The 25,891-nt window shown below is 41.8% G+C and overlaps 1 protein-coding gene across 2 annotated transcripts in view; it reads right to left on the bottom strand.

The window, feature by feature from the left end:
• Positions 1-407: 407 nt before the first annotated feature.
• The window catches only part of LOC140238808 (protein gustavus-like), a 40,787-nt gene continuing 15,303 nt past the window's right edge, over positions 408-25,891 (bottom strand). The window contains exons 1-3 of one of the 2 annotated variants that reach the window (XM_072318707.1): positions 20,636-20,959; positions 6,643-7,607; positions 408-1,601 (exon numbers count right to left, since the gene is read on the bottom strand). In XM_072318707.1, coding sequence (XP_072174808.1) covers positions 1,474-1,601; positions 6,643-7,381 — 867 coding nt within the window. In that variant the 5' untranslated portion in view covers positions 7,382-7,607; positions 20,636-20,959 and the 3' untranslated portion in view covers positions 408-1,473. Of the gene's footprint in view, positions 1,602-6,642; positions 7,608-20,635; positions 20,960-25,891 lie in introns of those variants that run through there. The other variant, XM_072318708.1, reaches the window with a different exon arrangement.

The raw sequence follows: 25,891 nt of genomic DNA, 5'->3' as shown, positions 1-25,891 counted from the left end.
ATTGGTGGGTGTGGCTAAGATACACACATGTACATTCCTCTCTCGCTTATTGCCATTAGTGTTAGAGAGGGTGGCAGTTTGTCGTAGCATTCACAAAAAATGTTGACGTGAACAAATACAGCAATAGAAACACATGTCTCAGATTCACATGACCTGAATATTTGTACGTGCCTGCCGAGAACCGAATTCTTACTTGTTTCTTTTACCGGCACACGGCCGTACAATGAAAAGATGAAGAATCTACTCGGTGCAGTGGTGCCCTATCTGATCATGACAAGGGTCACCCAACAACAGAAAAATACAATAAAAGAAGAAAGCTGTGATGAAACGATACACATGCCGACTCCAACAAAAAAAAATTAAAAAATGACATGATGTTTTTCACATGATTCTGACAGATTGCGGCGAACCTCGTGTGCAGATCAAAAGTGCTGGCCTGCCCTCGTGGTGCAAAATTTTCCAGGAGTAATAGCTTCGCTTTCGGAGGAAATCGGCATGCTGGAGTTCTTGCCATGTCCACTATGAACATTCCCTTCCATCCACTGCAAACAATGCAATGCCCACGAATTTCAAGAGTTCAGGAAGTGGTGCCCTAAGAGGTCAGAGGGCAAATGACTTTCTCATTTTCCTGAATAAGCTCCCTGTTCGTTGATTATATATTCTGCTTTTTCCATCTCAATAATATATGATGAATCCAGGAGCAAATTACAGTGGTGTACCATAATTTGCATCTTGCATTTGTGCAGCGGCTTGTGTTTCTCCATGCCCATTGTGTGTTGTGTCTGTCCACTGCAGCATTAAGACACTGGTGAGCTGCCCACAGGAGGAGGGATGATGGGCGCAGACACGAGCAATTGAGATGCGCAGAAGGTCGCCGGGCAGGAATTGTGAGCGTTGCCATGACACCAACATATGCCTACATCGACCGCAGACCCGCTGGAGGCACAAATAGGTAGGCAAACAGAAATAATAAAAAAAAAGAAAAGAAAATAGATATCGGAGGATGTCCCGTTTCTAAGGTGGTTCCTCCATTTTGAGTTGTACTAGATACCACGTTTTCTTCGTCCACCTAAGCTCGACGGTATCGCTCCCAACATTCTTGTTCGCTGTCGTCGACTTGCCTTTTCACCTCTTGTTGTGTGAAACTTTGTCTGTGACGAGCAACTCCACACTTCAATGCTGCAATAGCCCATCCAGATCACTTTTTCACAAATGGTCTTTGCGAAAGCTTGGTGCAAAGCCTGCGACAAGGGAGGCTCAACGTCGACTTGGTTGCATTTGGGCCGGCGCGAACAGACTCGAACAAGAAGCTATCGGAGACAGATGCGATGGCCAATGAGTCTCCCGGACGGATAGATTATGATGAGCATCTTTCGAATGTACCATCATTTTAATTTCTGCTTTATTGTCCATCTAGGTGATTGTTTCTATTTTGTTCTTCGTTTGTTTTTTACTTTGACAGGCACCGCGAGTTCATTGGTAGAGGAGGTAGCGTTTGACCATGCCCGGTAACGGGAGCTGGTAGACATTCTCTAGGTTCTCCTTGCCGACCGAGACACGTACACATCGTCTGCACAGGTCTTGGAGAGGGAGGGGTGAAGCTGTAGGTGGATGAAAATAAAACGAGAGAAAAAATAACAAAATAGTTAATCAATCTAAATATCTTTGTTTTCATTCAATTACTCAAGACTCACAAAAATATATATACATATTATGCATATCACATAGATATATTAAAGGTAAAGTGTCAAAATCCATAACTTTCTCACACTTTGCTAGTGAAATATTTCCTCTAGTCATTTAACGTTTGCATGATTATCCGAAAGCTGACCACTTGAGCACTGCTCAGCATTCTAAGTTAAAGGAATATAACCAAGAGTTGAGCCTAACAATCGCTGCCCATGTATGATATATATTGTATATATGTCATGTTTTGGAATTTTCCTCTGCAGGACTGGGGGTAATGTCATCATCTATGTATCGTTTCCCTCCAGCCGCACACACTGAACCATTTTCATACAATGCAGGACATGTTTAAAATGGGATAGAAAGATATAGGGATCATCGATACAAGAAATGGAGTGCCCCTTTTGCCATTTTCATTCTCTTTTATGCATCATTAAATAAGCATCAGTACAACATGGACAAGAAGTGACCAGAGAGTCAAGAGGACACACACACACTGTTTTTACATGTCATCAGATTAGAATATCCCTTGGTTTTTCTTGGAAGACTGCAAGTGTACTCTCAGAAAGGGGTAATAACTGGTAATGGGCCTACGTCATGATTAATTTATAAATGAGAGTTGTGTCGCACCGTACGTCAACACACTACCGAGAAGAGTGCCGTAAGCATATCCAAGAGACCGCAACTTGGCAAGGGAGAAAAAAAATAAATCACGGGAGACATTTTGAGCTTTCGGGGTATCCTTTTAGAGACTCTTCCCTGGAATCAGAATGTGCTATTCAACTTAATTTGAAACAAGGACAAAACACTCAAAATCATTCAGAGACAAACAATTTGATTTCAGATACTGTTATGAGGGTGTCTAAAACAACAACATGATTGCACTACTGCCACATTATGTCGAAGAAACACGTACTAGTATGCAGGGTGAATCTACTATACATGGGCATGTGACCTCTGCGTAAATCAGGACGATGAAATTAATTGCACATGGTTTGTCCGTGGAACGCCGAAATAAACAAGACCTCAGCCTGCTTTCGTGGAAGATTGGGTTACATGCTTCAACCTTGATGTCTTAATTTGTCTCAACGAAGAAAACAACTCGATGCAACGTCACATGAATTCTATGTTGTGGCACACATATGAAAAGGTTAATTTTCAATGTTGCATGCATTAGTTGTGTGTGTATGTTTGCATGTTTGTATGTATGTATGTATGTAGGTATGGGTGAAGAGTGTCTGTGTGTGTTCTCAGTGCTGTAAAGTATAAAGCGCTTTGCACAGTCACCCATTAGGCCCATGACTCACGTCGGCACGTCAACCAAAAATAGCCGTATGAGGGGAAACCAGAGAACACTACCCTTCCCAACTTGTGATGGTGAGAAAGTGAGCCCCTCCATACATGCTCCCCCCCCCCCCCCCCTTCTTGGGTTGGAGAAAAAAAAAGAGCCCTACCCCATTTCCTGGCAGATATAATGTGAGCATAATATGTATGCGGAAGCCTCGGGTTGTTAATATTGAGGATTATTTTTGTCTTTCGCAGAATAAATGCTTTAAATTGTGGCCAATTCCTCTCCTGTCTTCTGTCTCTCCATCTAACATGAAATTTTGCCCTTTTCTTCTTCCTCCTCCTCCTTCTTCTTCTTTTTCTTTTCTCACTCCCTCCATCCCTGTCATTGCCTCAATCTTTCCCTCTTTCTGTTTCTATTTCTCGATCTCTCCTCTGTCCCTTTGTAGGCTTACAGTATCTCTCTCTCCAGTTTACTCGCTGACCTATGCATCACCGTCACATCACAGCCGGGCGGAATCCAGTCACTTTCTATTTTCACCCACACCTTTTCCTCTCACGTTCCTATGATTCGATCTCTCTCTCTGTTATCTCTCTCCATATATCTCTCTCAATATAAGTATGTATATACATGTATATATAACATATATGGATATATATCTAGCTATATATATATATATATATATATATACATATATATATATATATATATATACATATATATATATATATACATATCTAAACATATATATCTATATCTATCTCTCTATACAATATTTATACATACAGTATTATATTTCCTCTTCTATTTTATGCGCCTTGAGCATTTTTGGTGGACTGTGCGCTATAGAAGTGTTTACTATGTATGCACATGAACATAAAAATAGTACAAATTCTTTCAAAAAACTTAGATTAAAAACATTTTTTTTAAACTTCATTCTTACGATTCTTTCTCTTGCCATATCTTTCACCTCCTCCCCCTTCTCTCCCTCCCACTCTCGCTCTCTTTCCCTCTCACTCCAGCACACACACCCACAACCATGTATTTATCTATAGATGTATCTGTCATCACCAGCCCGTTAACACTCAAACTCTGCTCTCTATAAAACATATCGGCCGTCTGTCCCTTCGTCTGTATATATCATATATATGAAATGCATTGCAAGGGAACACAGTAGCTCGGCCGTCTGGCTAAGAATAGCTGTGGTTGGAATTAAACACTTACATGGGCATTGGAAGGCCTAATTTGGACGATGTCGCTCAAATTTCGCCCCAAAATTGCTGTGTCCTGTTTTCAATTTCTCATTTTGGCATGGCCCTTGTATACATGTGGGTGGTGGACAGACAAGATGGGTTCTAAAAATACTCCAGAACACGTAGGAAATTCTTTTCATCAAAACAGAAAAAAAAGAAATCATATTCAGGCCCTACCTAAAATACATTGTACCTAAATATCTTGTCAATGCAATTTGAGGACACTACAAGGACGAAGAGGTTATGTCAAAAAAATTATCTCGTAATGTGACAAGCACTCTTACTATAAACGCACTGAGCTTCCATTACGGGGTAAAGACCTCCCCCCCCCCCCCCCCCCCTTCCACAGGCCCTTCCACAGGAAAAATATAAATAAAGATTACACTTTCTTAACTGATCATGCATTCACTCATTTAAAAAGCACTGGTAAGCACTCAAATAACTTTCAGTCAAACAAGCCTCATTATATGTAGTTTCTTAAAATGAAAACCATATTTTAAGAAGAAACCACCCACTCTTTCAAGATACATTGTATCGATATCAATCTCCATACAGGAGGAGTAGGCCTATAAGCAATGTTGAGCTGATCATAAAACCCTGAAAACCTGTTATGCTGTAGAACGCACACAATAGACTCACAAAGCTACTGACACAAATATGGGTGCATGGGACCACACATTGTGGCTGCAGGCTACTTTTCACTTTTCAGATGAAAGGAGTTGGAATCTATTATGAACTAACACATTGGTCTCTATTTCTGGCAAATTAATTTGTTCTCCCATGCATCATATGAGGGCATTATTCCGAAGTTTTGCGAAATTGCTTTTCAAATACTATCTATGGACAATGACATGTCAAGACACCACACCACGCATGCACGATTGCTGGCATCCATATGTTCTAGACTGCAGGATAAAAAGCACTAACATACAAACAAGAAAATGAACCTAAAGAGCTTCTTTTGAAAAATCACCGTGCCAAAACGATGTGAAATCTCACTCAAAATTTTACCACTGCTATCTTATGAGAAATGTTTTCTTTACACAGATCATCTTTTCATTTTTTTTTCCATTTTGTATCGTATTTTTGTTTTCCAAAGGCAATGATAGTATCGAAATGTAACTGAGAGACAGCTGGCGTCATAGACGCTGGAGGAAGGAAGTGATCTCAGTCAACCGAAACCATGGCAACGTCGCAAACTTTCTCTATCTAACGGTCTGGATTACTGCCAGATATACATGTAGAGTGGTGTGTACAGTGTGTGCAAGCTTCACAGAGAGGATCCAGTAAAATGTAGCTTCACTTCAAGTCTTTTCTTCTTTTTACTTCCTCTCTCATTTCAACAAATCCCATGGCATGTTGTAGCTTTGTTTCAAGACTCTCTGCTTTCTGTTGTTGGCTTTTTTTTTGGGGGGGGGGATTTTTTGATCAACTTTCTATTGGGCTTTCAAATGATATGGAGATTAGTGTCACACATTTTTATTATTCTCTTTCTAATTTCTTGCAGATGAGAAGGAGGAGCTGGCTCAAAGGGTACAAGTGGCACAGAATATTGAGGGGTGGGCTAGGACTGTTAGCATAAAATTACGTGTGAAATGTGCCAGAGATATTTGAAAAAGGAAAAGAAAGAAAAAAAAAGAATTGCCTGTAGCCAGCAAGACTGACTGGATACCGATACTAATACACAGGATATCCGAGAGCCTGATGTTATCAGCGAATGGATACTTGGCGTCCTCATGTTTCAACTTTGTTTTTGCTGTCATCCATGGAGCCGATCAGTTATCATATCTGCATTGGCACACGACAGCCACTTCAGGCAAACACTGCATGGCTGTTTCAACATGTACATTTTACAATGTGCACGAATGCACGCAGCCAGCTAGCTTTCTTTGCAAATCTGTATTTGTACAAATCGTTCTTACAGTAACATTGCTGCATGTATGCAGGGGTCGCGCTTAACTTTCTTTTTAACTAGCCAGGCGGACTACTTAGAATCAATTTTAACACTGAAGCAATATTTTGGCTAGCCAGACGGACTAGTAACTTCAGAATTTTATGATTTTTAGCTAGTCCGACGTGATTTTGGGTGGCCAATGGCCAGCGGACCATTGCCAATTTCGAACCCTGGTGAGATGATTCATGTACCCTGTGATAGGCAAGCCTGTATGCAGCCCATATTCCAGTCACAGTTCTACACTTGCAAGTATGACACATACATTGTAGGGATACAATTTCCGCCTGTTCTTCATCCTCATTTCTGAGTGATCTAGCACAACCAGCCAAAGGCTTTCTTATCTACATATTTTTGTCTCAGTTTGGAGTATATAAATACCATAAGATGTATTATTATACGCCTAAATGTATCAAAGAAAAAATTACTGAATGCACTGAACATACAGTAAAACTTATACTTACGTTCTAGCCCTCCAACATATCTTAGTGTGATCTCACAGTGTCCCCACACAGCGCTAACGATCGGGAATAGTTTTCTCCCTTTAAGTCCACGGAATGCAATGCCCAGAAACTGGCCGTTGGCCGAAAAACTCAGTGTGCCCTCGTCCATGTCGAGAATCATTTGGAAAGTGTCTGGCACGGTGAAGCCGTCCGAGTGTCCGGCAAGCGGGTACTGGTGGCCCGTTTTATGCTTGGAGTCGTGGAAGAGCTTCTTGCGCCCCAAGTCCCAGCCCCACGATTCTGAATTGCTGCCAACCAGCGACTGATATCCGACACAGTGGAGGGGTGCCGACGCTGTGGCGACGCCAACCACGGCGTGCGTACCCCTCTGTCTAGAGTTCCATGAGACTTCCAACACGTGCAGTCCACGCGTGAAACCAACTTTCCCTCGTATACAGTCTGTGCTCTGCGCAACAGGGTGTCTGTGGAACGTAAGTGGGTCGTCCTCCTTCACAAAAATGTTCAACGAGCGGTCCTCCTCGTTCCACGCGTACTTCTGCTGCGTGTCCTTGTCCGCCGCCGGCATGTCAAGGAGCATGTCCAGCCGGTTGGGCTTCTGTAGGTCATCGCTGTAGGTCAGCTCGCGGTGCAGGGCTTTGGACGGTTCCCGAGCGACCTGCTTCATGCCTCCGGACACTTTCTGCCCCATGACCAAAGACCGACTCATGCAATTCCCCGCCGTGTTGGCTACCTGGCGCATCAGACCGACGTCGTCGCTCCACGCTCCGTTGAAAACCCTAACCCCAAGACACGTGGCGCTGTCTCCCCTGTTCCGGACAAAGGAAAAGACCACACTGGTAGCTCCGGTGAGAGTCCCTCACTGGATCGTCCGCCCTCTATCTCCTGCAGCCTTCTAGTCCTCAGTGATCCCAACCTCTGTTGTGTTGCTGCCACTCATCTAAATCCCCACTGCACACTGACTCAACCTGCAAGAGACAAAAAGAGGAAAGAGCCTGCTTAGTCGTGGTGGAGGGTACAAGTAATCTTTCACTACAGTATTCATCCTTTTCCTTTTTCCGCAGCAGGAAGTTTACAGAGGTTGTTCAAGTACATGTTTTGTTTTTTTTGTTTTTCAGTAGATTTTTTTTTCAAATGACTAGTACAGTTCAATGCAACTGACATTATGATGTACAGAGAGCACACAAATAGCAGCTCGTGGACTGCATTTGGCCTAGTGCTGTCAGAGCCTGCCTGTCTTGGCAGCTCGACATACAGTACATACAGCTGCCGTCCTAGATGCAAACAACTCTCCGCACTGAAACTTTAATCTTGGGCCCTGATTGCAGCGCGGAAAGGCGACTGTGGGAGAGTTGGGCGCCAGACAAATTTGCTCACGTCGATAAACAGCCGATAAGTATTGGGACCTGTCCAAAAATTGCAGCCACATACCCCGCCTACCACCTCCCCTCTCGGCACAAGAGAATAATATCTTCTCTTCATTTGCAGTATTGTCAAAAGAAATGCACGGATATGACACGGAGCTACATGTATGATGCCTGCGAACAGAGTCATTTACATTGTTGCTCTACTTCATGAGATATCCTTCTGCAGCACTGCATGGCTAGACTGAGCAATCTAATCTCACCAAGGTGACAGCATGCCTGTTTGACAACACTTGTAAAATCATGTTTCAGTTTTGTCTTCCGTGTTCTGCTCGGTTTAATGCTACAATCTCGTTTGCATGCAGTCAGTGATGACTGACTTTCTGCTGTCTGTCTACGTGTAACTCTATCTCTCTCAAGAAATATTATGCATGATAGCCTCTGCTTTTATAGATGATACAACTTGAGATCTATTCCGTACACTCTCTCTCTCTCACACACCACTTTAAACTTTAGTGACCGGACACTAGCTGAAAATAACAAGCCTTACAAATGTTGTTTGGTGTAGCACAGGAGGATGTTTGAATCCATGAAATAAGAATCGCCAGTTTGCACGGCAACTCAATTCATCATCGCTAGAAGTGACCCCCCCCCCCCCCCCCACGTTAATTAGCAGTTTCACTGTTTCATTCCATGGAGAGACTCCTTCTCTTTCTTTGGCATGTTAAGGGTAGGGTAGGGTCAATCTGAAAGCGGGACAGCAGCAGCTTTGCTGTGGTAGTGGGAGGGGGGATGAAAGTGGAAAAGCTCAAGGGAGATGAAAGATTGCTGGCATAAGTCGTCTGGTCAGGAGCTTCTCAGACGATGAAAAACTTGGCTCTTTGTCACCTTCTCGACTCTATATCATTGTCTGCAACTTTCAGGTCATTGCACGAAGACCGCCCAGCTTGCCACAGATAATCCTGAACTTTTAATCAATGACGCACGTTGACACAAGAATAGCATCAGAATTATGTAACTGTGAATTGTCATGGTAGTTTCATTTTGTAAATCTGAAGTCTACAATAGTTTGACAGACACATTACCACATCAAGTGAATAAGCAAATTGAAATTACATGATAATAAGCATTTGATTATAGAGACAAAAAGCAGCAATACTGATCTTGGGAAGTATGACTAGTATAGCACTACATGTAGCTACATTAGTTGAAGTGAAACAGATATTTTGGTAGTTCAGAATATTTTTTTTCCCAAACTTTTGGTAGTTCAGAATATTTTTTTTCCCAAAATGACATACACACATACATACATGTACCATCTGTCACATGATTGTCAGAGATAAGCGAATCATATTTGCGTGTTTGAATGTTTCGTTTTTTGTGGTTGTCGTCCTTTCTCATTAGCGACATTGAAACTTGCGACGGGTCAACTGCAAGCCAGGGATCGATTGAATGTCGTCCCTGCCAAGTAGTCAGGAAGACTTGGAATCGTGTCTGCTGAAGAGGTTGAAGTATGTCAAGTGCTGTCGTGAGGCGGGGCAAAGATTTTTTTTCTTCCTGAACGAAAATCATCGCAGCACTATTGTATTTAACAAGGAGAGACAAAAAAGAAAACTGATCAAAGGATAACCTGCACGATATTCTGATGATTTGCGGGAGGGGGGGGGGGGCATTGGTGGTGAATGGAACCACTGGAGGAGAAGAATTTCTGGAAATTCACAAGAACACAGATCTCTACATTCAAACTTAAGTGGTAATTGAACAACAGAAAGACTAAAGCCAGACAACATAGAAGTAAATTATCCCAATCTTGTAGCAACACATACATAGTATACACGTACATCGTGCATATTATATATATTATTAACGTGAGAGCACTACAAGTAGTACAACAGGGGGAACTCTTGACTTAGGTCAATCGTCGAACCGCAGGAAATGCCGGCACAGCTAATTAGCAGCAGCTCCGTATTCTGCTGCTCCCTAGATCCCGATCGCTAAAATGTGACAGCACTCTGTCGAGGACATGTGATTAATATTGGTGGTTTTGGGGAGGGGGATGGGGAGGGGTAAGGGTGAGAGGGAGGAGGCAAGGTGGGGGGGGGTAACCCCTTGAAGATACATGATCCTTCCCTTATCCTAGTCGATTTCTAATCCTGACTTTGTGTGTAGCTGGCAATTGTGACTATTATAAGCACCTAATGCACTGCAAATGTTCAACATTTCACCTTTAAAAATCTACAACCAGCCTTCATAGTAGCATAGTAAAGATTTATAAGACAACTCTTTATTCCTTGTTCTCTGACTAGGCATGGTATCTTCAAGTCATCCCACAAGGGTGAAAATTACTGCAGGTCATTCATCAAACGTAGCATATTTAAAGAGCGACTGTGAAATGGAATTTGTGATTCATTGTCCTACTTGGTGAAGCAGAGATTCACTGAAGCCATTTCTGCATAGAAACCTGCAAACGTTTCGGCAAATTGGAACCATCATCTCCAAATGTCAGTGAGAAATACAGTCGTATATCCCAGCTGGTACCATTGCCGAGACAGAGTGAGCTGTGAAGTTTAACTCAAGCTGTCACTTGGATGAAAGTGGAGAGGAAAACTTGGAAGGGGGTCGGAGGAAACTTGATGGGTCGGGAGGAAACTTGATGGGGAGAGGTTAGTGGAAGGCAGATGAAGAGCTCACGACACTCTGCAAATTTCTCATTTCTATCAGCGCTGACACTCTCATACTCAGGTGCAGCTGGCCTGCACACTGTTTGCAGGCAGCAGAGGAAATGAATAAGACTGCATACTCATAGGCATCAGGAAAGTGGCAGCCCGACCTGTCTCGCGTTACTGCAAACTTCGTTCCTCGCCCTTTTTTCTGTTTTTGTGTGTGTCTTTGCCCCTCCTTCTCCTTTACCCTTTTTATGCTGTCGATGATACTTCTCTTTGGGAGGGCTCACAAATCCAGAGTCCCACAATGTTCTTCAAATTTCTCCTTTCATAAAAAAACAAAGCACATACTTCCTCTACATCTGGTCTTAGTGTCACTGGTTCTATCGCGACTCTAGATATCTATTCTCGTACTAAGGACGCTTCTCCATGTAACAAACCATCTGTGAGAAAACGACAACGACAAAACAATTGTTGCCGGCTGGGCTACTTCCCCCCAATACAGGTAGAAAAAGAAAGAAGAAGAATGTGGCTAGAGGAAGAGGTGCATTATACCCTCTTGATTGTCGGGAGGAAGTTCAGAGAACAAAGAGCTGTGTTTTCACTTCACTCCCACTCTCGTTCCCAGAAGCTGAAAAATGCAGATGCATGCATTGTAGTTGCAGTTAATACAGGAAGTGACTACAATCACAATGTATACGCTAACACTTTATAGGGTAGACGTTACAAAAGGTCATAAACTTAACACAATCTAGGTATACGTGGGCAGTTAGTGGGATATGCTAACATATTATGTCCACTCTCGGAAAGTACAACTTTGTATTGATATGTGATGGAAAATGAAACTGCATAATCTACAATGTCTCCACCGTTTGATTTTTTTGTGTGTGTGTGTGCACAGGCTGTCAGCCACCGGCCTGGCAAAAATGGCACGGTGTTCGATTGACGCTCTTTACTACTAAATACACATAGGGCAGGGGTTACTGTGTGCTCTGCGTCGAGTCCACTACTCCTTCATTCATTCATTCATTCATGCCGGGCAATCTTCGGGAGCGTTGGACCCCCAAGAATATGATGATGATGATGGCGGTGGTGGTAATGATATGACAATGTAAGGGAAGAATGCTACCGGCGTGGGAGGGCGGAGTCTGTGGGTTTGCAAAACAGACAACGGGTGGACGAGAGATTCATCTTCGGGGATACCGAGTGCTATAATCCCTAGCACTGTCGGCAGCTTTTTCTCAGAACCGCAGCGATGTCGCCTCAAGTCGAGAGGACAAAAGGCAACAAGCACCTTGTTGCCTTCATGGGTGGATCTCTCTGACGTGTGTACACTCCTTCCTACGTATTAACCCAAACTAACAGGTCACCGCCCAAGCATGTCGAGAATGATTGTGTATACGAGTGTTTGGTATACATCTGTGTTTACTATGGGGAAGCTGCAGTGCAAGCAACAAGGAGAATGAAATTAATCATCAAGCCAATGCACGAGGCAGTGCAAATTCCTGATTTATTTCTTTGGTTTGTCTTTGATCAAATGGTACTGCAACCATGCAAATTCTCCTAAGAGATAGATTAATTTTGTGCACTTGATCTGAGAGAGGCGAAAAAAAATATATTTGAATTAGCAATCTCGGTTCTCCCGGTGCATGTAGTAATCAGTTAGGAATTTCTCTCCCTGTTACTAAAGGGAAAGCCGAGTGAACTTGTGCCCACCCACGTTCTGAAATGGATCGATCCACACTTGTGTGTGTTTCTTATACGTATCTGTGTACATGTGTATCTGTGTGTGTGTGTGTGTAGACATGTGTGCCTTTCTCACAAGGACTGTACATTGTTGTTGTTTGATTCAGACCGAGTGGGGGGGAGGAAGACAAATCAATGATTCAGAGAAAACAGCCAGCGGAAAGACTGACGTCACGTATAATACACACACAGTGGGGTACACAGTCCTCTCAACAATAAAGGGTCCATCTCTATCCCAAGAATACACCACCCCGGCCTCACGCTCTGCCCACTGAATGCGAATACTCCATATGTGTCTAGACACTGTGACCGCTCTTGATCCTACATAGCAAGGGCTATAGGAGAAGAAGAAATCGAAACACATGACACAGATGCAGATCCACAGACAGGAAAAATAACAAGAAATTAGAGAGCCGGTTTGTGAGCACAGTAAAACATCAGTTACCTTGAGCAACCTTGAATGAATTCAGCCAAGTCATTGGTATACAAGAAGAAAGCTGCATTCATAACAAAACATCTACCACAAAACCATGAAAAAAAAACGAGTAAATCACCAAAACCAAAAGAAACTCAATGGTAAATGTAGTACTGGTGCCTTTCACAAAATGTTTTTCCCCTCCTACAATGTAGGGCCTACCTGTCTCATTATGATACATGTAGGTCCTTACATGTAGCTAAAATTCACCTCAGCAAGAGGTTCTCCAACTCGGTGCTTGGCTGAGATAAAATCAAGAGCCCATTGTAAACCCCTACTAAAGCTGCAATGACTCAGTAAAAGGTAAATACAGTGACCCTAGCCTTGAATATTAATTGCTCACTATCCTGCCCTAGTTTTAACTGATCTGGAAAATAAAGGAGGGCAGCAAACATTTTGACAACAATAAAAGCATACTCATGACATACATACATGTTGGCCAAACATGCCATTTTGCAATCTGCCCCCCCCCCCCCCCATACAAAAAACAACAACAAAGATACATGTAAGTACAATATCTTATATACATGCATAATTTAATGCCAACCTGAATCCCTTAATCCATCTTCAAAATAACCACTGTGCACATTTCAGTAACAAGTCATGATGAGAAAGTTCCAACATAGCAAAATGAAATAGAAATATTTTCATATTCAGAGACACATTCCACATCCCCCCCCCAAAAAAAAAGATTTAAAAAAAAAATCTGCAAGGAAGACTGAAAAAAAAAGGAAGAGAGATGTTTACTGGCAGATCACGTATACTAAAAAGAAGTTTAACAACAACCATGTCACGCCCTACGAACTAAAGTACTGCAGGTTAACTGAGCAAGTCAAGAAGCAATTGTATTCTGCAGAAATGTGCACCGAGGACTATATCTCTACCTACATGGAAACAAAGAAAGTGAAGACCTGTGTATCAGCAAAGCCCATCAGTATTGAGATAGGACAATTAAGCACGCGAGCATGATCGCTGCCTCTTCCAGAAACAAGCATAACATGAATGAATGAAGGTTGTTCAGTTCATTCATCATGGGAGTCACCTCTCGAAACTTTAATGGAAACAGATTACTGTGCAGGCCCAATGCTGGATCCTCTTTACTAATATGTGAAATCTCGGCCATGGATAACGACCTCCACTATTGTGTCATCAAGGTACAGCTTGTGTGTGTGCTAAAAGCTCCCCTTCACACCCAACACGTTAGTCGGTGCTCGGTGCCTCCCGTGGTCACCCGAACAATCAGGCCATCACCTGAGGGAACATGTGACTACCAGCTGTCAACAATTCCTACTGCACGCTACCAATCCTATCGTCACTACCGACAAGCCATAATTCATTTTTCATAACCACCACCGCCCCCACAAAAAGGTGCAATTCAGCCTACTGTATCAGAGCTTACAGCCCGAATGGCACTTTCCTTTTAGAGGTACCACAGCCCCCCTTCCAACCCCCCCCACCAACATAGGTGTTCTGATTCCTGGAATAAGTGTTGTCTGTCAACCTTCCTACGCCCACCATTAATGTTCAAAGTTGTCTCCCTATGACCTTGAACATCTACAGTAGCTTTCCCTTTTCAAGGAGTGCACACAGGAAGGAAGAGGAACAAAGGACACGTTTAGTCCCACATACTGTACTGGATGTCAAGCAAAGTCTCTGAGGCGCCTTGGTGTCGGGGAAAACTACAACCATGTAATGTACATGTAGCTCCTCTGTGGTGTAAGTCCATCAAAAATAAAAAAAAAAATAAAAATATTCAGTCTGCACATATGTAGCAGATGACAAATCTTCGGGGATTTTGTTGTTTCTGTTTTAATTTTTTTTTGAAGGTATATTGCCAAAAACTGATCAAAAGTTGAAATCACATGTCACAGTGGAACTACCAAACATGATGATATGTATATGGGACTATTATCTTCATTCATTCCCTTTCAAGTTTAATTGTAATTTTTCATACATTTCTGACAAAACAACTACCTTTCTTTATTGCTGTATATATATCTTATAGCAGTCAACAATTGCGGTGACATAATGGTAAAACACCTACCAAAGAAAATGGAAGAGATGATAGAGAGAGAGAGAGAGAATAAACAGGGACACGACAGAAAACCCAAGACTTGGCTCCTTGTCAAATCAGAATTGCTGGTTATTTCTTTTTTCAAATCAAGGCTGATGGAACTTTGGCCCTCTCCCTCCCCAAGGCAGTGCTATCACTACAAGCAGATAGTGTGGATTTCCAAGTAAACCTGCTAGGCTACAACAAATACACAACGAGTTTATATCAGAACAGGAGAAGAGGGGTTAAAGAGCAGAATCAAACAATTGGTTTTTAAGGAGAAGAACTAAACAATTAGCTTTGGCCTCATTTCTTAGAGAGAGAGAGAGAGAGAGGTGGGAACCTGTAGGACAGTGACCTACTGCAACAATGTGTCAGAGTCAGATTGCAAGCAAAGAGCCAGCAAACCAGGAACTTTTGTGGAGGGGGGTGAGGTGGAAAAACCACAATCAAACTACGGATTGTATGAACAGAGTCACAGACCAAGGGGGAACAAAGGGGTGACAACTTGGCACCCCATCTAATCTTTAAAGTTGGGAAACGATGATAATGATGGTGGTAAAGAGCAAAAGCAACAACAACAGAATAAAGAGACATCAAAGGGGATGGGTGATATAGGTAATAGGGTATGAATGGAAAATGGAAGGAACAAAGGAAAAAAAAAAAGATGGTACAGCAAGGCTACAGGTACGTGACAGAGAAGATAGATCTGATACATTCTCTGTTGGTATCTACAGACTGCATGAGGGCCTTTGTCTTTGTTATATATGCATACACACCCCACATGGCCAGCTTCCCACAGGGTGTTAGAGAGACAGAAGGACAAGGGAGGAGAAGGAGGAGGAGGAGGAGGAAGAAGAGAGAGAGATAGGCAGCAACAAAAGAATAGGGGTCCATTCATTGTTCAGGGGTATTGTTGGAGGCTAGAAGAGGAGATTCACACTGATACACTTGTTCCATGGTATGGTGTCTTTAAATAGATAGTGAGCAATAAAGCAGCAGGCTAGATAATCCATGAGGTTTTAGGACAAAAGTGCATACTGCAAATGCATAAAGTACACACACAAATACACACACAAAAATATACACACACTCTTTTTGAGGAGACAAAGGGGGGAACGATTTCATAGTATGTGGCTTTTGTTCTTTCAAATTCAAATCTTCTGAGTTTCCTGTGGTCACCTTTCATGACCTTTGTAGTCTTTGTAACCTTTGTCCCATTGTGTTCTCTCTCAGGTGTGACTGTGAGAAGCTTGTGAATTTGGAGATAACTGTGAGTGTGAACACAAACACCCCCATCCCCCCCCCATGCTTCTTTATAGTACCCATTACTTTAAACGTTTGAAGTCAACATCAATGATATAGGTCCTACTCATTAAATGACCAGCATGTATGCTGTTGGTCATCGAAACAAGGTCTTTCAGGATTGTGTAGGCCTATACCATAATGACCGCCTGCATCAGACGCGTCCAGCATGGTACCAGCACCCATTGGCACGGAACAACAAAAAAATCTGCACCCACGTCAGCTACATGTAGTTCAGTTCATTAGTTCATTGGAAGCTGTAAATGTTGCCATCCCCTTGTGCACTATTGCTGTACTTACACCCGAGTCAGGGGGATATAAGCAGGAACACATATCTTTTGAAACTGAAATTCTATCTGAACACGAACAACCCCCAAACTATAGTCCCTTTTCGTTCCAGATCCACTCACTTCCATGAACACTTCGTAGTTTTATGGCAGTGCCAGTGCATGTACAATTAGATACTAGGGAATGGGTAGGGACAGTATACATAAATTGAGAAACTTGGCTACTAGCTGCCACATCAAAAACAAAAACAATGGGGAGGGGGAGGGAAAAGGGGAAAGAAAAACAGCAGGATATACAACCTTTGTAATTAACACTGAGTCATATATATCTTGCATGTAGGCCTATACACAACAAATTGTAATATGCACGGTACATTATGATACTGGGGCACTCTCGGTAAACCTCTTGTTCATATCAACTGCCAACGGGGCACTTCCTGGGATTTTTGTTCCTTTCTTTCTTTAGTGCTAAGTCTCGGGTCCTTGCGTGACAGTCACAGAATTCCCCCACCCCTCCCCATTCAGTGTTAACAGAACAGAGTATTTCATTTATCTTTGACCCTCAAAATAGATTGGTTTAGACTATTCGAACAAAAGTCCCCTGAAATTTTCTGGTGGTGTCCTTTTTCCAGACTCTTCATTTTGTATGAAATATCACAAAGGCAAGACAGCATGCAATTCACACAGCCAAAACTATGCCAAACACAATATTACGCTCCTGGTTTTTTTTTTTTTTGTTTTTTTTTTTGTTTTTTTTTTTGTGGGGAAGGGGTGGGGAGGGTCACATGTGGGGGAGAGTCTATGAACACAAACACAATGGACACATGCAGACCAAAGAAAGAATAGGCCTAAACATACCTAACAAAGAAAATACCAAACAATTTGTGGTTACTCATTGAATTCTTTCCACATGACTAAGAGGGGACAGAAAAGACTCTGAGGAGAACCTAGGGAGTCTAGCTGGAAGAGATAAATGACTTGTATGTCAACCAAGAAGACAGACACACAAACAAACAAAAATGCAGTAACAAAGAAGATGAAAAAAAAAGAAAAACAGCATGGGTACCTTACCACGTGAGGTTACAGAAGGCAGACAGACAGACCTTTCTAGTTCTAAGCACTCAATGCCCCTACTTGTCTCTGACCACTGCCAATCAGAGAAATTTTTATGCCCTGCTGGTTATTGTAACCCAAAGTGCTAGTTACTTTAACCCCAACCACCCTCACCCCCCCCCCCCTCCAAACTTTATATTACATTACAGAAGGAAACCCACATAGGGATTGACCCCTGCCTGCAATGACCACAGAATGACCCCTAGACACCCTCTTTTTTCGGTGGCCTCGTCGTGACCCTTCATCATCTGTAGCACACCACTGCCACACAGGTAACCCCCCTCTCTCTCCTTTACCCCCCTCACCCCACCCTTACCACCCCACTAATCCACAACCTTTTCCTCACCTTTCACTTTTGCTTTTCAGCAGACAAATAATCCAAAGTGAATTCCGCAAAAAAAAAAAAAGCAAGCAAGGGAGGGGCACCCCTACTGCTGAGTCTCGTCTCTAACTCCCAAGCGTGGTATCCGTACACGAACTAACGCACGAGGGAAATTATTGATTAAACGTGGGAGTCGTGAATAGATACAACTACTAGAAAGAATGTGCATTACATTGTAGGAAAGCAGGAATTACGTCTGCAAGATCACAATTACACACACATGTACAAAACAAAACATTGCAATGGACTCGAAGAAACAAATGTTTACGAGAACAAGGAGCAGGAAGGAAGGAAGACAAAGAAAACAACATGACTTGAACACGTCGCGGCTGATAAAGAGGGCTAGGACGAATGGACGACGGACAGAACAAAAGAGTTTGGAAGCTATACAAGTTATTCTCCGAAAGTCAACTGGACTATCTGGCTGCCTGAAGAGATTAAAGATGACGAAGTGAGGCGACAAACAGTGGGGGGAACACAGGACAAAGACCACCAGGGAGAATATCAAGGAAAGCTAGAGAGAGAGAGAGAGAGAAAAAAGGGAGGATGGCATATGAAGACAATGAATGATACGTGTAGGTGTATCACGAAAACGTCACAAGGGATTCGGTGGAAAAGGAATTGAAAGTCCAAGAATGTGTAGGAAGAGCGGACAATCGGACCCTGCATGGAGGTGTATCCAAACAGACAAGGGACCCATAGCTTTAACCTCATGAAGACTATTTTTCCAAGTATACATGGGTAGTTGTAGTAAAGGGAAGCATGTGTTAAGTAAAATCAGCTTGTCCTCAACAGGTTAAAATGTCTTCTAAACCTTTTGTTGTACAAGCTAACAAACCCCGTTTGATTCCACATAACACATAATTTTCTTTTGTCCATAATGTTGATATATCATACAGGGACAGACTCTCTCTATCTCTTTCTCTCTCTCTCTCTGCTAAAGCCATGTGTCCACTGCGCTCGTTCTGGTAATGGTAAAAAAAGTGGCGATGGATCGCTGGTTGTGAACTTTCATCGTCATAATCAATTCGTCCCAGCTCTCAGTCAACGTGACTTTGGAGTGTAGAGGGGGAGGGAGAGAGGGGTGGGGGGGGGGGGAGGGGAGTGCCGGTACGAGGCTGCATTCTCCATACAGCCGGCAACAAGTTCCCCTGCATCGAGTAGCTGACAGTAGTCCTGCGAATAAGATCTGCCTAGTCACAGTGATTATGGAGTATGAGAAAAGGGGGAAAACACTCCTACTTTCCTGTTATCACGAACCAAAACTAAGACTGTATTTCCCCAAAATGATGCCAACACATATTGCATGTTTCTTTACATCAATCAATGAAAGACATGTGTATGCATTTTCATTGATTCTTCCACCCTCTGTCTGGGCATCAAATCAACCTACCAATCCCAACCTTGCTAGCCCTATCCCCCCTCCCTCCCCCCCCCCCTCCCTCCATCAACTTGAAGAGATTTTGTAAAAACAGGAATGGGGGACAGACAAGCATTCAACAACATTCATTTAAAAAGTCTAGACACCTTTATAACACTTAATGCTGGCTTATTACATGGCAAGGCCTGTTTATCTCAATTCCTGTGCATGATGTTTGCGTGTCTGTGCAACCAAGATTATTGGCCCTCAATCCTACCAGCTTTTGATAATACCCACCTCCAATTTGACTGACTATAGAGTGTGCTGTGAGGAAATGTACTACACTGCCCCACTTTCCCCCCAGTCCCGTTTGGTGTTTAGAAACTCGTGAGAGAACCTCAAGGGTGCCTTCCATGTTTTTGTATCGAAATGATTCATATTCAAGTCTCCCAGTTTCAGTGCATGCATGCTGCAAAAACATAACCCGTCCTCTCCCCGCAAAGACAAACATTCACAGTTTATTCATCCATTTTCTTGTACGCTTGCCAGGAAATTGGTCATTCATATATATCTGCCAAATCTAATCGATTGTTTGGGCTGACAAAAAAAAAATTCAGAGAGAAAAAAAAAAACTAATCAAGTATAACAGTTTATTAACCACACAAGATGGAGTTTCTTGCCAGCGATTCATCAATACCCTTCTTTTTCTTTCTACCGTATCTCGTCCATTAACTCTAGGATGTGCCCTGATGCAAACTGTAAATAAATGTATCAACATTCTGTTTATATGTTCCGTGTCATGCGTGAAACCTTGGAAGCTCGCCAGCGTAGCGTCACAATCTGATAGCAAAGTCCACCTCTTCTTTCCTCCATCTGATATGCCCAAACAATGCATCGACTCTCGTTATGGGTCACTCCTCTCTGTTTGCTTGTGATGATTAATTGGTACTTTTCATAGGAAGACTCCAGATTGCCACACGAACAAGGAAGGGTTCAGTTTAACGGAGACAAAGAAATAATTATCACAAAGTCCACCGGATGCAGATTGAAAGATGTATGTATAGGGCCATGGTAGCATCACACATTCCTGGTAGATCATCAAAAATATACCACACATGGGAAGAAACATATGAAGCAAGTTTATGCCAATTGCGTTATGAACAAAGGCACAATTACCCACAGAATGTACAGTTGTATACACAAATGGAAAAAAGAAAGAAAGACTGAGGATTTGATCGCAATACTTACTCGTCATAGTTATGAATGAGGCAGGCACACAGGCGTATATCCAAAATAGTTATATTCACAAGGGTACATGTACAGCAGCGCCGGATCCCAACAACAGTTAGCGGAGCCCGTGCTTTGCCGAGCCCTCTCTCTCCGAAACAAAGAGCTTGCTCCTATCAGCTGTTTGCAGCCGGCGATTCTACACTGTTCAGTGCCTTTTACACACGCACACAAGCTATGCATAAACAGCTAGCCTTTCAGCACAGTACACACAAGAGAGAAAAAAAAATCTACCATAACAGTATGGCTTGTAGAAGAAAAAACTCCAGCACTGAAAAATTATGATCAAGGTGTGCACATGATGCAGCATACGGTGAAATAATTTGGGTAAAATGTGTATCAATATTGGAGCACTCCAGTATATATAGTCTTTGCAGTATAACTTCGCTATTCTATCTGGCTGCTGTGCTAGAGCTACTAGTCAGCTTTATACAGGAGATTTCAAGGCTAGTGCAGAGAACTGTGGAGAGAAAGAGATTGGGGGAAAAAAAAGGCCTCGCTGTGACCTCATAGAGTATTCTCAAGGGCTGATGATGTCACAAGGACTCATCTGGATTTCTTTGTGCTCCACGGTTGCTGTGCGAAGCTTTCACCCCCCATCACACATGCATAATCACCACATGGAGGCAGCTCATTAGCATAATTGTATTCTGGCCCACTGTACAGTCATCACTGTACAATGGACTGCTACACTCTGCCAGAGGGGTGGGACTGACTGACATGGTGGAGGGATGGGGGAGGGGAAGTGGGTGATTTGCACTCCCTGGCATTTGGGAACCCAACAACAGTGCCAAACGGGAAGTAACATATTGTCAACTTTTCAACTCTGGTGTGCTTTTTGTTCGAGGAAATAACGCACTTCCTTATTCGTGGAACCTTGAAAGGATCTAGAGCTGGGAGATACCAGTGAAGGAAACAAAAAGGTTCCTTTGTTATTTTGTGAGGGGGGGGGGGGGGGGGGGGTGGACAATAACCCCTTCAAAAACAACAACATTTTTACAGGTGTACTGGTATTTCAAATTACCAAATACTTGGACATTCTGGATACATGCATAGAAGGGACACTTTCATGGGGTATAATTTTAATGTGTATTTCTTGGTCACAATAATTACATTCTAAAAAAGACTATATTCGTTGGGCAGTTGGTGACATATAACAAAAACACATAAACAACAGTAAACAGGAACAATATCTGTGGTCTGTTCTTTACATGGCTGCTGAAATGTGTGTTATACGACAACCACTGAAAGGTTGTTGTGAAATCAAAATAAAACAATTCAATATTTTCCCGTTCAGTTCGGTTGGGGAAGGGAAGGGATGGAAAGGAATGGGGGGGGGGGGGGAGGGGTTGTGGTGGTGATGTAGAGGGGGGTTCCCCGAGCTGTACGCGCTCTGGCTCTTGGATCGGAAAACACATCAATGACTCTGCAGTTCTGAAGTACCATTCTGCCACTAGTACATGCCAACAGAGTTCCTTTTGCAACTGAGTCAGAACACAGGAGATAGAATCCCTGCAATTTCTCAAATCATACCTCATCAGCCAAAGATAGTACTAACATTCATGCCTTTCTAGTTTTTCCCCCCTCCGTGATGCCTTCCAATCCGCATCCTATCGCTGGAAAGTAAAATTTCAACTTGAATTCATAATCCATGAAATCAAACTTGATGTGTACAGCTTTTATAAAAGAAAAGACAAATTTTACAATGTAAAACTTAATCATAACAAATGAAGGTGCAGACAAAACTATTCTTTTTCTATGTGACACAATCATTGTTGCACATGAATATGGAAATATGATGATTTTCACATCAAAATTACTTTTTGGGTGATATTCTATGAACTGTATTTAAAGTAGCAAAGTATCAAGAATCACTATGCATGCTAAGACTTTTTTTTAAATGGTGAACACCCCCTTTAATTGATATTAGTTTGAGAGTGTAACTGATGAACAGAATCAAATCTCAGACAATTTACATTGTTGCCTCAATCTAACAAAAACAAACCATTTACATGATACAAGCAAGATGGTTATTCTGGATTTTAAGACTTCCCATATCTGCAATTATGCCCAAACCATGGTGTGAAGTTTGCTCCACGGGATCCCAAACATTGTATGTATATATCTAAATCATGTATAATTGTGCTTTGCTCATAATCCCTGAAACATAGCACACACACAGCCAAGGGATCACGCTCAAATGGAGTTGACCGTTATCGTGAGCACAAACTTTGGTCAACGTGTTCGCTGACGGGTACTGTACGAGCTAAAATTTTCGCGTACAGATATTTTCGCGAATTGCTACTTGGAGGACATTTTCGCGTGTTGTTAATTTCGCGGTTACGAGAGTCTAACTGAACTTACTTAATTGCGCGTTGTTATTTTCGCGTGTTGTTATTTTCGCGGTTCGAAGGCGATTCGCGAAATTCGTGAAAATAAAACCACCGCGAAAATTTCAGCTCGTACAGTAATTCTTTCCCAGCAGGCCTGCACTAGTCATGGATTTTGCATGTGTCACAGTGGGCAGCAAATGAAACTTGACTCAAAGAGAGAACCATGATATCAAACAACCGACTCCATTCAAAGAAAGTGTAACTGTTGTTTTTGTTTGATATATCCCTGTTCCTAACAGTCAACTTCAACATGGCAAGATGGCAAGTCCATTTCATGTCTCTCTCTTCAAAGGCATAATTTACCATTTGCAGATGAAACAACAACCCAGCTTTAGTGCTTCAAAATAGTTCTAAAATGTGAGTTAGGGATAGAAACAACAAATGTAAACATTTGAATCAGTATAATCAATGTTGAGTATTGTTAAATACACAAAATGTGAACAATAAGTTTATAATAAAAAAGTTTCCAGACTAAACCATCTACAGTTATGGGTTATTGAGAAAAAGACTGATATCTCCATATATTTTAGGCTTTACTGCCAAAATTTTATATGGTAGGATGTTTTGTGATACAACAGACCTACACATATGCATCAAATGTGATATCTTTAATATTCTTTTAAATCACTGCTCCCAAAGGTAAACAGGACCTTTAAGAAATTGTAATTGTTGTATTTGTTTGATTTATCCCTGTTCCAAACAGTCAACTTCAACACGGCAAGGTTGAGTCTCTGACATACATGCTTGCTGTTTGCTATCAGTAAGGATGACAACAACGAGAGGTCATCTCTTCTCATTATCACTCGTAGGCACCGCAACAAATCACTCCAAGCCAGAATCATGTGATAGGTCAGTGTCTTCGCGGTCATCTCTTGACCAGCTGAAGCTGACTCCATTCTGTCATAACACCCACTCTCTATATACAAACCGTTAGCTCAATCAGGTTTGGGACTACAGGACGTCCAGTCCTGACTGGTATAAAGGTGGTTCCCTTGTGAATACAGTCACGATAACATATTTGTGTATGTGTGTATAGCCTATGCATGCATATACACACTTGAATATAAGCAATATACTTGAGATACACATGTGCATAATTATGATTTTTTTTTTTTTTGTATTGCACATCTGTATTTTTATGTATGAGTATAAATGTGAATGAAATTTGTTTACAGTATAAGTGCACATATATACAAACATACAAATGTTGTATCCTATTGGTTTGAGATGACAGCACATTGACATATAATGATAATAATAATAATTAACATTTTTACCACCCTTACTAAAAAGAGTAGACAAAGAGTAGACAGTTATCCTGCCAGATTAATGTTCAACAGATATAGTCGACCCAGTTATGCTGGGTGACTAAAAACACCATACATGCATTTTATAAAAAAAAAGGAAGAAAAGTATTTCTTATAATGAATAAATATAACATGAACAGAAGCTATACAATGAATAGACAATGGGTACACCCTCTTTCATCCCAACATCAAACTGCAGAGTGCACGCATGTCAACTAGGGTGGTACGTACAAGCATAATGTTAAAGCATAAAATATATTTACCCTTCTCTCCTTCAAAAGATAATCATAGCCAAGTCATAATCTGCGAGAGCTCTCTGTAATGTTTTTGTTGCTGTTGTTGCTATTTTATTTGCTCCATTCAAGGTTCTCAGATACGCAGATACTGCTTGACGCTCACGTAATGCTCAGGGCAGCACGTTGGCAAGGTGCGTGGTATGGCTTCAAAAGAAAACAAAAAATGAGGGGGGAAAAAAAAATCTGAAATGGGTGAATGAAAACAAGTCGAGTGCCTCCCGAAGATGTGTGTGACGCATGTGAGATGCGGACTACAGCGAGGCAGGCACTGAATATAGCACAAACTTGCATCATTTTTATCGTGCCTGTCTGCCCGAAAGTATATCATTTTCAAGTTCTCACTTTTCCCCCTTTTCCAATTGCTGCTTTGAACAGTAAGTGGCACATTTCAAGTCGGGTAATTGCACATAAACTCTTTGGGTTGTACTAGTGTGTATTTGGCAACCAAGTTGGCATTCCGGGTGGTTTTGATTCTATTGTGCATTAGAAGGTACACTACCTGTGTACTCCTATACTACAGATCTAAAGGAAACCCTTCACATAAAACACGGAAAACATATTTTATTTTTATCTGATACATTGATACTTGGGGGGAAAATTACTTCAGAAACATTGCAAAATGTCCTAAGTCATATCTAACTTTGTGAAAGCGGCTAGATGTAACATGAAATTCAGAAACTTGACTCAAGCAAATGCATTTTTCATGTAGCTAGTGTTGAATTACTATTCCAAACCAAAGACAACATGACACATTTTTTGTTTGTTTTTTTAGATTCCACATTGTCACATCGAATATCAAGAACGTACCATTCCTTCAGCCATAAGTTCTGTGTACTACGCAGTAATAACCTTTGAAGATAGGTGGTTTCTGCATTTGTGTGTGTTTGTGTTTATTACTATACTGTGTGCCTGTGTGTGGGTGTATGTGTTGGGCATGATTAGTTGCATACTTAACTATTTCTTAAAAACTAGTAGTACCTGCTCTTTTGTGGTGTTGTTGTTCATATCATATACTGCTTTTGTCTATCTTGTGATATTGCTCAGTTTTACAAAAAACAATCAAAATAAAATAACAAAGGATTATCCCTCAATGTACACTATGCATCCCCCCACATCATGTCACTATGTAATGACAAAATTGAAAAAAAAAAAAAAATCTTGCAAGCAAACCTGGCAATGATGTGAAGCAAAATGTACACTCTAACCAAAGCTGATCGACGG

Source organism: Diadema setosum, chromosome 15, assembly GCF_964275005.1.
Source record: "Diadema setosum chromosome 15, eeDiaSeto1, whole genome shotgun sequence".
Taxonomy (NCBI): Eukaryota; Metazoa; Echinodermata; class Echinoidea; order Diadematoida; family Diadematidae; genus Diadema; species Diadema setosum.
This window is presented reverse-complemented; position numbering and strand designations above follow the sequence as displayed.